At 45.6% G+C, this 12,007-nt stretch overlaps 2 protein-coding genes and 1 pseudogene across 3 annotated transcripts; all 3 read left to right on the forward strand.

Moving 5' to 3' along the window:
- The first annotated feature begins 525 nt into the window (after positions 1-525).
- Positions 526-7,782, forward strand: LOC109782770 (protein MLN51 homolog). 2 transcript variants are annotated; one of them, XM_020341385.4, is made up of 12 exons: positions 526-1,260; positions 2,434-2,533; positions 2,611-2,846; positions 2,947-3,773; positions 5,324-5,438; positions 5,954-6,073; positions 6,322-6,365; positions 6,465-6,510; positions 6,864-6,933; positions 7,014-7,090; positions 7,298-7,384; positions 7,473-7,782. In XM_020341385.4, exons 1-9 carry the CDS (start codon positions 692-694, stop codon positions 6,889-6,891), a joined length of 2,085 nt encoding a protein of 694 aa, XP_020196974.1. In that variant the 5' UTR covers positions 526-691; the 3' UTR covers positions 6,892-6,933; positions 7,014-7,090; positions 7,298-7,384; positions 7,473-7,782. The 2 variants fall into 2 exon arrangements, with proteins under 2 accessions (XP_020196974.1, XP_020196975.1); XM_020341386.4 differs by having other exon boundaries at positions 529-1,260; positions 6,864-6,904.
- On the forward strand, positions 4,055-5,288 carry LOC109782771 (uncharacterized; annotated as a pseudogene).
- An 83-nt stretch (positions 7,783-7,865) lies between the features above and the next one.
- On the forward strand, positions 7,866-8,801 carry LOC109782773 (heavy metal-associated isoprenylated plant protein 36). Its single transcript, XM_020341389.4, has 3 exons — positions 7,866-8,207; positions 8,319-8,394; positions 8,463-8,801. Exons 1-3 carry the CDS (start codon positions 7,956-7,958, stop codon positions 8,588-8,590), a joined length of 456 nt encoding a protein of 151 aa, XP_020196978.2. The 5' UTR covers positions 7,866-7,955; the 3' UTR covers positions 8,591-8,801.
- The last annotated feature ends 3,206 nt before the right edge of the window (positions 8,802-12,007 follow it).

The following is a 12,007-nucleotide window of genomic DNA, read 5'->3' on the forward strand; positions in this document are numbered from 1 at the left end:
TCAATGATCTTTTAGCCGTGTGCATACATGCAGACATATTAATGATCCTAGTTAACAAGAAGAAAAGTTGGTTTGCAAAGTAGTCATTAAATTTTTACCTAGGTACCTGTAATTTGAGTTTGTGGCCTTGTATTTAAATTTCTACCTAAGTACCTGTAATTTGAGTTTGTGGCCTTGTATAAGGGAATGGAGGGAGTATATTATTTAGGCCATGTACAATGCTAATGCTAGGTGCTTAGAAAAATAAAGCAGGTTCTTTTAAACAACAATGTCTAGTTTTACCCTAGAAACGCTTAATTAATCGTCTTCGCTTTACAAATAAGCACCTATACTTAAAGAAAAAATAATTTATATTTTTCTAAACACCTTTCTAAAAGTCTTGCATTAGAAGGCCACCGCCGGCCGGCCACGATACTGCGACGGCTCGGCATCGATGCTGCGAACGGCTCCGGCTCGATCGATCGACCGACCGACGCAGAGCATCGTCCTATTCAAAACCCGTGACGAGCGCGATTCAAACGTCACGTCCTCGGTCCGTTCCCGAAATCCCCGTAATCCATCCCGTTTCCGTTCCACGAGTCCACCCCTGTCCCCTGCTCCCGTCTTCCCTTCGATTCGAACTCCCTCTGACCTCTCCCCACACCGCGACTCAAATCTAGGGTTGCTTCGCTCGCTCTCCTCCGCTCCGCCCATGGCCGACCCGCCGCCCCCGGACGCGCACCCGGAGCAATCCCCCGCCACCGAGAAGCCCCCCGCGGCGCCTCTGACACCCGAACCCGAGGATGCGGCGGAGCAGGATGTCGAGTCGGAGGTGGATGAGGAGTACGTGAGCGACCCCGACGACGCTCTCCCGGAGATGCGTCGCCGGGAGGCCAGCGACGACGAGGGGTCCGAGGAAGGTAGGCGGCCTCCCAGGGCGCGGATCGACCCCGACCACGACGACGACGGCCAAGGTGCCCCGGAGGATTACGAGGGCGAAGTGGAGGAGGACGAGGACGAGGAATACTACGATGATTTGTTGGACGAGGAGGAGGTGGGCGAGGGGCTCGAGGAGGAGTATGATGGCCACGCGGTGCCGCCCAAGGAGGTCGCCGCCGGCCAGGGGGAGGCGGGCGAGAAGCCTGGGGAGGAGGGAGCGGAGGCGGAGGCTGAGGCTGACGGGGAAGAGAAGAAGGAGCAGGAGCCGTTCGCGGTGCCCACCTCCGGCGCGTTTTACATGCATGATGACCGGTTTCAGGAGGACGGCCGGGGCCGACGCAGGTGTGCCTTTCTATAAACTATAGACCTTCCCACTGCAGCTCATAGTTTCTGGACAACTTGCAATTATTCGAGGCAAACTAAAATTTAAAGAAGAAGGCTTAGGTGAGAACGTTAGGTGAAGCAGGTGTAGTTTGTTTAAAACAAAGTACTTCCATTAGCGTGAACTAGGAAGCTCCAGTATCTATAGATCAAGGATATAGATTATCATCTGCATCCATCTCGTGACTTTTTTAGTTAATTGAAAGTGTTTGTGTTTTAATTTGGTTTTTTAAGATGCTGTTATGGTAGTAGAGACTATGACTGGCAAATGTAGTGTTATTTAGTCCCAACCTTTACTAATTACTAGTTCAATTATGGCAGTGTTTTTTTGACTTCAAATTGTGCCTCAAGAGGTTGTTATTAAGATTGCCTTAGGCATTACAATGTGTCGGTTATAGGTTTTAATAAAATTATATTTCCAGTACAACCATGTTTGGAGGCATGCAATGTTGGAAAACCTTGTAGCTGTCAGATTCGTTATGTTTCCTCGATAGGGTTAGGCACATACATGTCCCAGCTCTTTCTGCCAAAATTATGCCTACATTGTTGGTCTGCAAATAGCTTGCAGTGTAATGGTAACTGGATATGGTCAGTTATTCTGTCACCACATGCATCCAGCTTCCTGGGAAATTTTGTGTTGCATTTGCGGTTGCAAGCTGGTATCTTGGTAAGAAGGGTCGACGTACTGTGGTGGCTGGGTTATTCAACATATGAACTTGTTGGCCATTGTCATAGTTTTGGCTGGGTTTTTGCAGTTTATGTTTAGTCAATTTACTTTTATTTACAGGTCTTGTTAGCATGCCACTGTTTGGAATATTGGATAATGTTGGCTGTAATTGTTGCTTAGCGGCTGTTTAGTTTACAGCCCTGAGGTGCCCGACCAAAAAATTGGTCGTTGACCAGCTGTAGGGTGCGCGTTTGGATGGGATCCAAATAATTGGCACGCCAGCCCGCCTCCCCTGTCCTCTCCTTCTTTTACGCCAATTTGTTGGTAAGGGCGAGGGCGGTGGAAGCATTGGCCAATTTTTTGGCTCGCCAACAGCGCCAACGATTTGGCGGGGCTAACCTCGGCTGAAACCAAACAACCCATTAGTCTTGTCCGGGACATATGCTGATATTTTTGTTATAAACTAGGCGAATGCTTGGTGGGAGGAAGTTATGGGATGCTAAAGACGATCAAGCATGGGTGCATGACAGATTCGAGGAGATGAACGTGCATGAGGAGCGCTATGAAGTAAGTACTCATTACCTTTGATTTGATGTGCAAAAACATTTTTTTTTCAATATTGAGGTTAATTCTCTGCATTGTAGGATAAGCGAATGTCAAGAGGCCGTTTTAGAGGTCGTGGTAGTGGAGGTAGGACTAGAGGCACTGCCCGTGGATTTTCAAGAGGAGGGAGGTACCACAGTTATCACGAAGATAGCGACAACCAAAATCACAGTGAAAACCAGAACCGGCCCCAAAAGATTGTCCGCGGGAGAGGACCCAGACGTTATGACACAATTGCAAAGAACAACCGAGATGTTGTCGGGTTCCAACGTAAACAGTAAGTAACAATATCTTGGGACAATTGGATTCATATAATACTGCTTTGTTCAGTACAAAGTAATGTTTCTCACACACTTTTCTTGTCATCACTTGTTCAGACCAACAAGATCTCGCGAACCGACCGCTCATTCTGCAGCGGCCAGAGAGCCTGGCCAAATTTCAAATGCACATTCGGAAGCAGTTCCTGCTAAAAAGAATGTTGTCAATTCAAGCTTAAATTCTGCGTCACCACCATTTTATCCCTCTGGTGCCTCAAACCAAGTGGGAGCTCAAAGAAGGGACATACAACCAGGAGGTTCAAATAAGGTTCATCCATCTTCCATGAAGATGGATGACAACATGAAGCTACAATCTGGTCCAGTAGTTAGAGGGAAAGGAACCACGGACTATGGTGGACGAGATAGGTTTCATGCCGAGGGTCCTGTTAGACCATCTCCTGCAAGAAGTGTAGGAGGATCATCATACTCATCAGGGTTTGCATCATCATCAATCAATTCTGGTCAATCCCCTAATAACAGGGCTCAAGGGGGAAATGCAAGCATTGGTGTTCCTTCACATAATCGGCCCACACCCTCATTTCAGCAAACTTCCAGGGTTTCTACGCAACAGCAAAATCATAACTCAATTATGCACCAGAAGTCAGGCCAAGTACCTAGTCAAGCTGCAATGAGAATCCCAACTCAGCAGTTGAGCCATCGGACAGGCAATGCTTCACCAAGTGCTCAGCACCTACCTGCTAGATCAACTGAAAGTGACGAGAATGGTTCATATCCTAGTTCAAATCAATCCAAGACATCTGAGGTGGAAAAAACCAACAAAGAAACTGGACGGGGCTCCTTCATGTATGGTGGAGCCCAGGTTATTGGGGCTGCTGGTCTTGCCCAGGGTGAGCAAAATTTTCCTGGCACTCCAGCTCTCCTGCCAGGTTTGCTTTCTTAACCATCCAACGTTCTTGTTTTCTGGTGATAGTTTAATGAGTAAAATGTACCCAAGGTCCTGAAATTATTTGAGGTGTGCCAGCCGGGTCTTATAACTATGAAAATGCACGTCTGGGTATGGTTCATCACAGGTCCTATCTAGGATTCTAGGCCTGACTTACCCATGTGTTACATTGACTGGTGCCGTCTCAGCTCCATTTTGCAAAAGATACCCTAGAAAACTATATCTTCTAGTTTTATTGTCCCCAACATCCCCGTCCCTCTTCAAGTTAAAAGCAAACACCTATGCCGGTGGGAGTCGGCAGGGTTGCTCAATGGGAAGTTCTCCAATGGGCCATTCCCATGGCCGGGCCATCACGCCTGATGCCGTGCAGAGTCAAGTAAGAAACAGCGCAGAGCTCACAGCCACTTATCTTCTCTCTCTGCTCAATTTGGTGGCTTCTGCTCGCCAGTTTCTTCTCACAGTACAAAACCCCATTCTTTCCATCATCCTCCATACATAGGCGCACACAACCGACAAACAATAGCCAACAGCTTCTGCAAGAAACAATGAGAAACATCATGGAGAGAAGCCCCTGTGAGTCCTCATTGTCATTCTCCCCGAGGCACTTCAAGTAGCTGGTTCTCAGCAAGATCAGCAGACATGGTGCCACTAGTATTGCTGTTTAGGTGGAAGGCTTTGTCAAGATTGTCTCGGATAAGCAGGCTGAGGACGAGAATGAGTCGCCCATGGCTTTCTCCTCCACCTGCCCGTTCTTCCACTCGGAGGACTACATGTTTCCTGCTCAAGTATCACTGCCATGTCGCTCCTGCATACGGCACTGGCTGCGGCTCTCTCTGTCCAGCACCTGCAGGGCGGCCTCCGCAAGCGACTCACCGGCAACCTGTATGGACGCTGATGCCCCCATGTCCACCTTGCCTTCCAGGTCAACAACCCGCACGCGCGCTTGGCGCTGCTGCTGCGTAAATGGCCACGGGTTACGTATGCATCGCGCTCGTGTTCCAGCACTCCAAGGGCGCCTCCCCATGCCCCTGCCGTGGGCAGAAAACTGTTGGAGGAGATGGTGTGGCGCACGTACTGTAACGGCACGAGCTGCTGGTATGTGGTGTGATGTGAGTGCGGGGCTGCACACACGGGAGCCCATGTCCATGTGGGTGGAATCATACCAGCATCGTGCGACGGTGGCAAAGGTGCATGCGTGCCCAAAGCGGTCTGTCAGAGAACTTCCAGCTAAATAACCCCGCCAACACCGTTGGCTTATGTGTTGGGGGGAGGTTAGGCACAAGGAAATGAAAAGATATATTTCTAGGTCTTTTTTACAAAATAGAGCTTACATGGCATCAGTCAACGCGTCACGCTGACAGGTCAGACCTGCATAGGACCTGTGAACCTCAGCTGACGTGCATTTTGTTAGTTATTAATAGGACCCAGCTGACACACCTCAAATACTTTTTGGACCTCCGATACATTTCTAATTTAGTTTATCTTCTAATCTAGTCACTTGGGCCATTTATTTCCTATTTATCCTTCACGCAGTGATGCAATTTGGCGGCCAGCATCCAGGTGGGCTTGGAGTTCCTACTGTTGGTATGGCCCTCCCTGGCTATGTGGCTCAGCAGCAGCTGGGAATGGGAAATAACGAAATGGCGTGGTATATTTCATAAGTCTTACTATGTTTATCGTTCTGTCAGATTTTCATCACCGTCTATGAAATGATGTTTGTTGCGGTGGTACTCGATGTAGTCATGCAAGGGGTTTACAAGACAGTAAATGGATCAAGCCCAAACATAATTTGCACTGAATCATTTGAATGCATGTATCTTGTTGTCTCTCACTTTTGACTACATCTGGCTTATCTTACTTTACTATGTCCGTATACTATGACTTCAAGAGTTGCTGTGTTGCTGAAAGTGAGTTTTTTAGTTTCTCATATTTGAAATATGATAAGGGGATACTTGATAGCTGAAATTGTTTTACAATGTTTGTACATTGAGCTTATATGTAATTCCTTTTTTGTATTGTTCAAGCTTTTATTGATCTCTTCTCTTTTTTTGTGTCCCCCCCTGGACTTAAGACTAATTCTGCTATTTTAGCAGAGAGCCACCTGTTATAATATTTGTACGTGTTTTTTGCTCATCTTACAATACTTTTAAATAATGGCAATAGGTTGCCACTATTGGCTGGTGCAGCTGGGGCTTTTGGAGGATCATATCCACCTTACATTACCCTTGATCCAAGCTTTTACTCTAGGTCTTCAGGACAGACATCGTCGTCAGTTCCATCCAGGTAATATTAGTGTTGACTAATTAACACGTTGTTCACCTTTTGAATCAGCCACCGTCAGAATGAGCTGATATTACTAATTGTTAGCTGTGCAAACATGTAATTTGCTTTACTTCGGGTGCTCATAATATTTTCTCTGCCCCTGTTCCAACCTGATAATTTATCATATTTCACTATTTATCTGTTGCTTCATTCATGAAGGTTCCTTCTAAGCATAAAGGGCATTAACATATATTTATTTATTAATACAGGGAAGGTAACGTTAACCATGGGGCTAAATCTCCTCCTCAAAACGGTAAGTTGTGAGATCCCCTGTTACGCCATACTGCTTAAAAACTCTTAGCATGTGCTACAATTTATAAGTTGTTTCATTTATCTATAATTTGTGATGCAGATATTGTGACTGAAGAGCTTGATCAGCGCCAGAACAAGCATAGGAGGTAAGATATTTTTACTCGGAAAATATTATTTTTGTAGAGTACTATGCACGTTTCAAAATAATTGAAGTTCTAGGATTGTGACCAAGTATATATAGAAATGTTTCAACATCTACAAAAACAAATTTATTTCATTAGATTCATTATGAAATATATATTTATATTATATATATTTGATATTTTAGATCTTTGTGGATTTTTCTATAAAATTGGTCAAACTAAAAAAGGTTTTTTTTTGCGGGAAAACTAAAAAAGGTTTTGACTTAGGAAAATCCTAGAACTTCAATTATTTTGAAATGGAGGGAGTATTTTTTGGACAAGAGCTGTGAGCTTATTCAGGTCCTCTTGTACCGCAGATACTCAGAGATGAACTTCAGTCAGTGAAGCACCCTGTAAGGTGAATTTCATCTGAATAAGCTGCTTACGGTCAGTTGCACACGATTATTTTTTCTGATATTTCTTCTCTGCTCTGCATACTCATCGTGACATGCGCTCATCTTATGCAGGCCCTGTTGTAGGCCCTTTGTGATCTCTGGTTATGATCTGAGCACTTTGGGTGGCTTGGTGTCCTAAATTATATTAGGTACTGTTCTGTTCTGGCATTTTTGGTTCTTAAGTTTCCAAGATAAATGTATTTTAATTGAGCAAAGCACCGTTCCTCCGAGATGTTCCCCCTTTTCTCTTGTTTTCTCCTTTACCCTTCTATCCCCCGCGTGCATTATCTCCCAATCATGTAAATCCTGACTTGGAGGTTGGATACCTGGGTTAACTATGATTTATGTTGTGGCAGGTCTTATAGATGCCTGCTCGTGCTGTAGTTATCTGATGGGGGTCGCTTCACAGCAGAGCAGGGGGTGCATTTGTTGCTTGAGTTGTGGTAAGCCTGTTTTTCAAGAGCAGCACTTGAGAAATGCACTTTAGAGTTTTGGTGAGAATGCAACTAATTGCGCATCATGAAATTTTAGGTGTTGCTTGGTCGAAATGTCTAATTTGTTGGTGGCATCTGAAGACGTGAGCGGTTGTTGAGGAGAGGTTTGAATAATGATCTGTGTTGATTGATAAAGAAAAGCAAGAAGGGCTTTTAGTACATTTTGTTAGTGACTTGAATTTATGTCAGTATAACTCTGATGTACCTATCTATCTATCCTCCAATAGTGGTAGCAAGTGGCTTTGTTGCTGCAGTTTGTATCTTTTGGAGTATGTGGGAATGGGGGTGAGATTTGTCAATTTTGTGCCTGATGAGTGCCCAATCAATTGTGTGCTACTTCGGTTCGATATGATCACATTACTAAGTTGACGGCAGTGTTGCCTCAGTCACAACCACAGTCACTCAACTAATCGCCTAATCGTTTAGTTGGACGGATAGATCTACCAGCGACTTTGCTAAGGATTTTTTCTCTAGGTTGGTGGTTGATCTTCTTCGTATCCCTAATAGTATTGGTTGCCTGATGCATGTAGATAGCACCTCTATATATGTGAGTGACATTCATATCCCAGTAGACATGGCTTCAACGATGGGTTTGAAGAAAGCTCTGCGTTGGATGCCACGTTCCTCTGCCAGCCCCCGGCTGGAGGAAGACGAAGACAACAACGAGAGGAACGGGCTGCTGAGGAGCCACCGGGATCAGAACCGGGTCGTGCCCGTGACGGATCTCCATGTTGACGAGCAACCCAAGGCAGGTGCGCATGTGGAGCCCAAGGTAAGCTAGCGCGTGATTCCGGAAACGCAAGCGGAAGCGGAAATTTACCTCGAGATGTGGCCGTAACTTGTGGCACCTAATGTTTCCCTTGCATTGGCATGCATGGCGCAGACCGTGGCCCTGAAGGTGTCGATGCACTGCCATGGCTGTGCGAGGAAGGTCGAGAAGCAGATCTCCAAGCTCCACGGTAGGCGATCAAGTGTACTACTACAAGTGTACATACTATGAGAGTATGAGTTGCCTCTTGTTGTGCAGGAGTTGTGTCCATCAGAATAGAGCTGGGGATGAAGACGGTGACCGTGGTTGGCAACGTGACCCCCATGCAAGTCCTGGAGACCGTCTCCAAGGTGATCAAGTACGCGCACATTCTGCCGCTGCCCTAGCGATGCTATTTCCCGGTCCACTGTGTGGTGATCGCACTTTTCTTTGATGAAAACGATGAGCGCTATCCCTCTTTTTACTCCTTTTAGCGCTCAATCTGTATCCTGAAAACAGAAAATCATATGTAGATTGTCATTTCAGGAGCCACCCGTGCCCTGGGCTCCTGGCAACTCGATCGTCTCATCAATCTAAAATATGTTGTTTGTGGTGGAATCAGGGTCCACGTGTGCTTGCATTTTTCTGAATTTATTTCAGACTTCCGGTGATGTCTGTTCAGTGGGAGAGAGGAGACAGTTATGTCGACTATGGAGACGCGTGCAATGACTTCGTCAATCTCAAGATGATGTGTCGGCTTTATTTCTCGAAAGTGCTCATAGGGGTAGGGCGTACGTTCGTGCGCATAGGATGAGTGTATGCTCGTATATATGAGCGCCTATGTTGGTGCCGTGTTAAAAATAATCTCAAAAATGTATTCCGTCTTAGGGCATCTCCAACATTGACCCTCGAATCGCGCGCATCTGTCTGGACCGAGTGGTCCGGATGCATTTGACATCCAACACGGTACCTCATCGATCCGTGGACCGGTCCGGAGGTTCGTTTTCCCACAAACTAGAGGCAAAGCAGGGAGCTTTATGGGCGTCTGGACCGCTGCCATGCATGCACCAAAAACTCGGACGGGACGTCGATCCCAATCATGATAGCAAATAGGATAACTCCTCGGGTCGCACACCTCGTTGATCACCACATAGTGGAACCACAGGCCGTTCCCGGGGGCTGCATAGACAACCCAATACGACGCGTCGAAGTACTCCGTGGAGATATCGACGACTTCCTTCGACTTTACGCCATTATAAGCATTGATGTCCACTTGTGTCTTTGGACAATAGCTGGGTTGTCTGGCTCCTATATTTACTCCCTACGTTTCTGCTTGTTTGGCTAACGGCATACCGGGAGCACCTCTGTGATTGTTATTTCTGGTTGAACCAGTTAAGTACCTTAGGTGGGTGAAGCCGAAAACTGACTATAACAATATGGACAAATCAGTCGACATGTCAAGAGTAGTAAAATTACAGTAGTTAGGGGTTGTTTGCGAAGGCATAGACTTTTCCTAGAAAAAGCCGAATTCATGCTTGGCTTGTTGAAAATATGCCGTACAGGCAATAATATTGTATTATTATATTTTTCATGTTCATAATTAAGAGTTCATAGTCTATGCTATAACTGCTATGATCCTGAAATATGCGATTCAGTAGGAAACTCATATGCACGTGTAGAATGATAAATGGTAAAATAAGGTTCCTAATCTCGCTTCTAAGACTGGCTCAAGTGTTGTTGGTGCTCATGTTTTTCGGATCTTAGAATATTGTTAAGTGTAGCGATAGTCCTAAAACAATATTGAGAGTATGATGTTAGAAGAACGATCATATTGAATCAACCCAAACTTGTTTGTTATACTGATTATATCGTCAGAAGTCAATTGTTATAACATGGAGTGTTAACGTGTGATTTAGTTCCTTAGACCATGAGAGTATCGTAGTCACTTCTTACCGCACGATGAACTTTGGGGTTGCTCAAACGTCATCTGTAACACGATGATCATAACAACAACTTACAGGTTCATTGGAAAGTTTGACAAGGGACTAGATAGCCCGAGAGTGGAATTTGCTCCTCCGACGATGGAGAGATATTCTTAGGGCCCTCTCGGTGTGACGACATCCATCATCGTCTGGCCAGACACAGGTGACTATGTCACGGGGATGTTGGAACATGTATACGAGAAAGAAGAACAAAACCGTGGAGACCGGTATAGTGAGCATGTGTATGACTCAAGAGGATACCGATATATCTCACCTCGGATTTTGTAAAGTATCGCGAAGCAAAGGTAATAGCACATGATAACTATAGGTTCACTCAAATGTCATCCGTGTACTCATAGGGATCGATATGGAACAAAGGGGTTTTGTTCATGTCTATGTTTTATCGAACCCACAGGGTCACAAACTTAAGGTAATCATGATCTGCTGAGTATTAGTAGGACGGGGGTAACAAGAATATATTTGTGAAACTATTCAATTAATATTCGAAATAGTTTCGAGATGAATCGGAAGCGTTTCGGGGTTAGCGAAGGGGTTTTAGAGTTTATCGGGCAATACCGGGTATTACCGATATATTATATATAGGTGGAAATAGTTTCGGTGATGTTAAACTAATATTAAAAGGATCTAAATATGATTAGGAGGCTTTATATTTAAATATCAATGGGCCTAAAAATGCCAAGTAGTGGAAAGCTACTTGGGCCACTTGGGCCCAATAAGGAGGCGCCCCCCTTCCACTTGGGGAAGGAAGGGCGGGAGGCCGCATTAATTGGAGGGGGCTTACCCCTCCTTGGCCGGCCAAGGGGGAAGGGAAACCTTCCCCCCTTGTGGCGCCCCTCCCCTCTCCTCCAAGCTATATATACTAGAGGATTTTTGTCTTTGGAGACACAAGTTTTGGAGCCTCCTCTAGTTCTAGCTGATCCTAGTTGATCAATTAGAGCTTTCAAAGTGCTAGTTATCGACTAGAGGGGGGGGGGTGAATAGGCGATTTTTATGGAAGTCTTCAAAACATAGGGGCTTTGAAGACAAACAGTAGATATGAGCCTATTGATATGCAACGGAAGGTAGACTACACTAGACAAGCTATAGTCAAGTAAGCAATGAAGTGAAAGCACGAAGACTATCAGCAGCTAGGTAGAATGGATCAGGATGGAAGATAGTATGAAGCCAAACAACAATAGTCGTCACACAGTGAAGTCAATTAGATCAGGCAAGCAGGCAATGACTTCACGAAGACAAACTGTAAATAAAGAGAGGGAGGAGATAGAACCAGTTGCTTGGTGAGGACAGGGATTTATTGGACCAGTTCCAGTTGCTGTGACAACTGTACGTCTGGTTAGGGAGGCTGAGATTCAACTCAGAAGACCGCGTCTTCACCTTATTCCCCTTGAGCTAAGGACACTTAGTCCTCGCCCAATCACTCTGGTAAGTCTTCAAGGTAGACTTCCAAACCTTCACAGACTTCGTTCACCGACAATCCACAATGACTCTTGGATGCTCAGAATGCGACGCCTAACCGGCTGGAGGATTCACAGTCCTCAAGTGTAACAAGTCTTCAGATCACGCGGACAGAAAGACTTCAGTGATGGCTAACACTCTTTGGCTCTGGGTGTTTTGGGCTTTGTCCTCGCAAGGATTTCTCTCTCAAATGCTTCGGAGGTGGGTTGCTCTCAAACGACAAAAGCCGTGCACTAACTCTGAGCAGCCACCAATTTATGGTGTAGGGGGTGGGCTATTTATAGCCAGGAGGCAACCCAACCTGATTTGTTCGAAATGACCCTGGGTCACTAAGGAACTGACACGTGTCCAACGGTCAGATTTCAA

The sequence above is a fragment of the Aegilops tauschii genome, chromosome 3 (genome assembly GCF_002575655.3).
Source record: "Aegilops tauschii subsp. strangulata cultivar AL8/78 chromosome 3, Aet v6.0, whole genome shotgun sequence".
NCBI classification, from domain to species: domain Eukaryota; kingdom Viridiplantae; phylum Streptophyta; class Magnoliopsida; order Poales; family Poaceae; genus Aegilops; species Aegilops tauschii.

Coding starts and splice junctions, on each gene's coding strand:
- LOC109782773 (XM_020341389.4), top strand. CDS start 7,956: ATGCATGTAGATAGCACCTCTATATATGTGAGTGACATTCATATCCCA. Junction 8,208..8,318: donor GTGCGCATGTGGAGCCCAAG/GTAAGCTAGCGC, acceptor TGCATGGCGCAG/ACCGTGGCCCTGAAGGTGTC. Junction 8,395..8,462: donor GCAGATCTCCAAGCTCCACG/GTAGGCGATCAA, acceptor CTTGTTGTGCAG/GAGTTGTGTCCATCAGAATA.
- LOC109782770 (XM_020341385.4), top strand. CDS start 692: ATGGCCGACCCGCCGCCCCCGGACGCGCACCCGGAGCAATCCCCCGCC. Junction 2,534..2,610: donor TGCATGAGGAGCGCTATGAA/GTAAGTACTCAT, acceptor TCTGCATTGTAG/GATAAGCGAATGTCAAGAGG. Junction 2,847..2,946: donor GTCGGGTTCCAACGTAAACA/GTAAGTAACAAT, acceptor TCACTTGTTCAG/ACCAACAAGATCTCGCGAAC.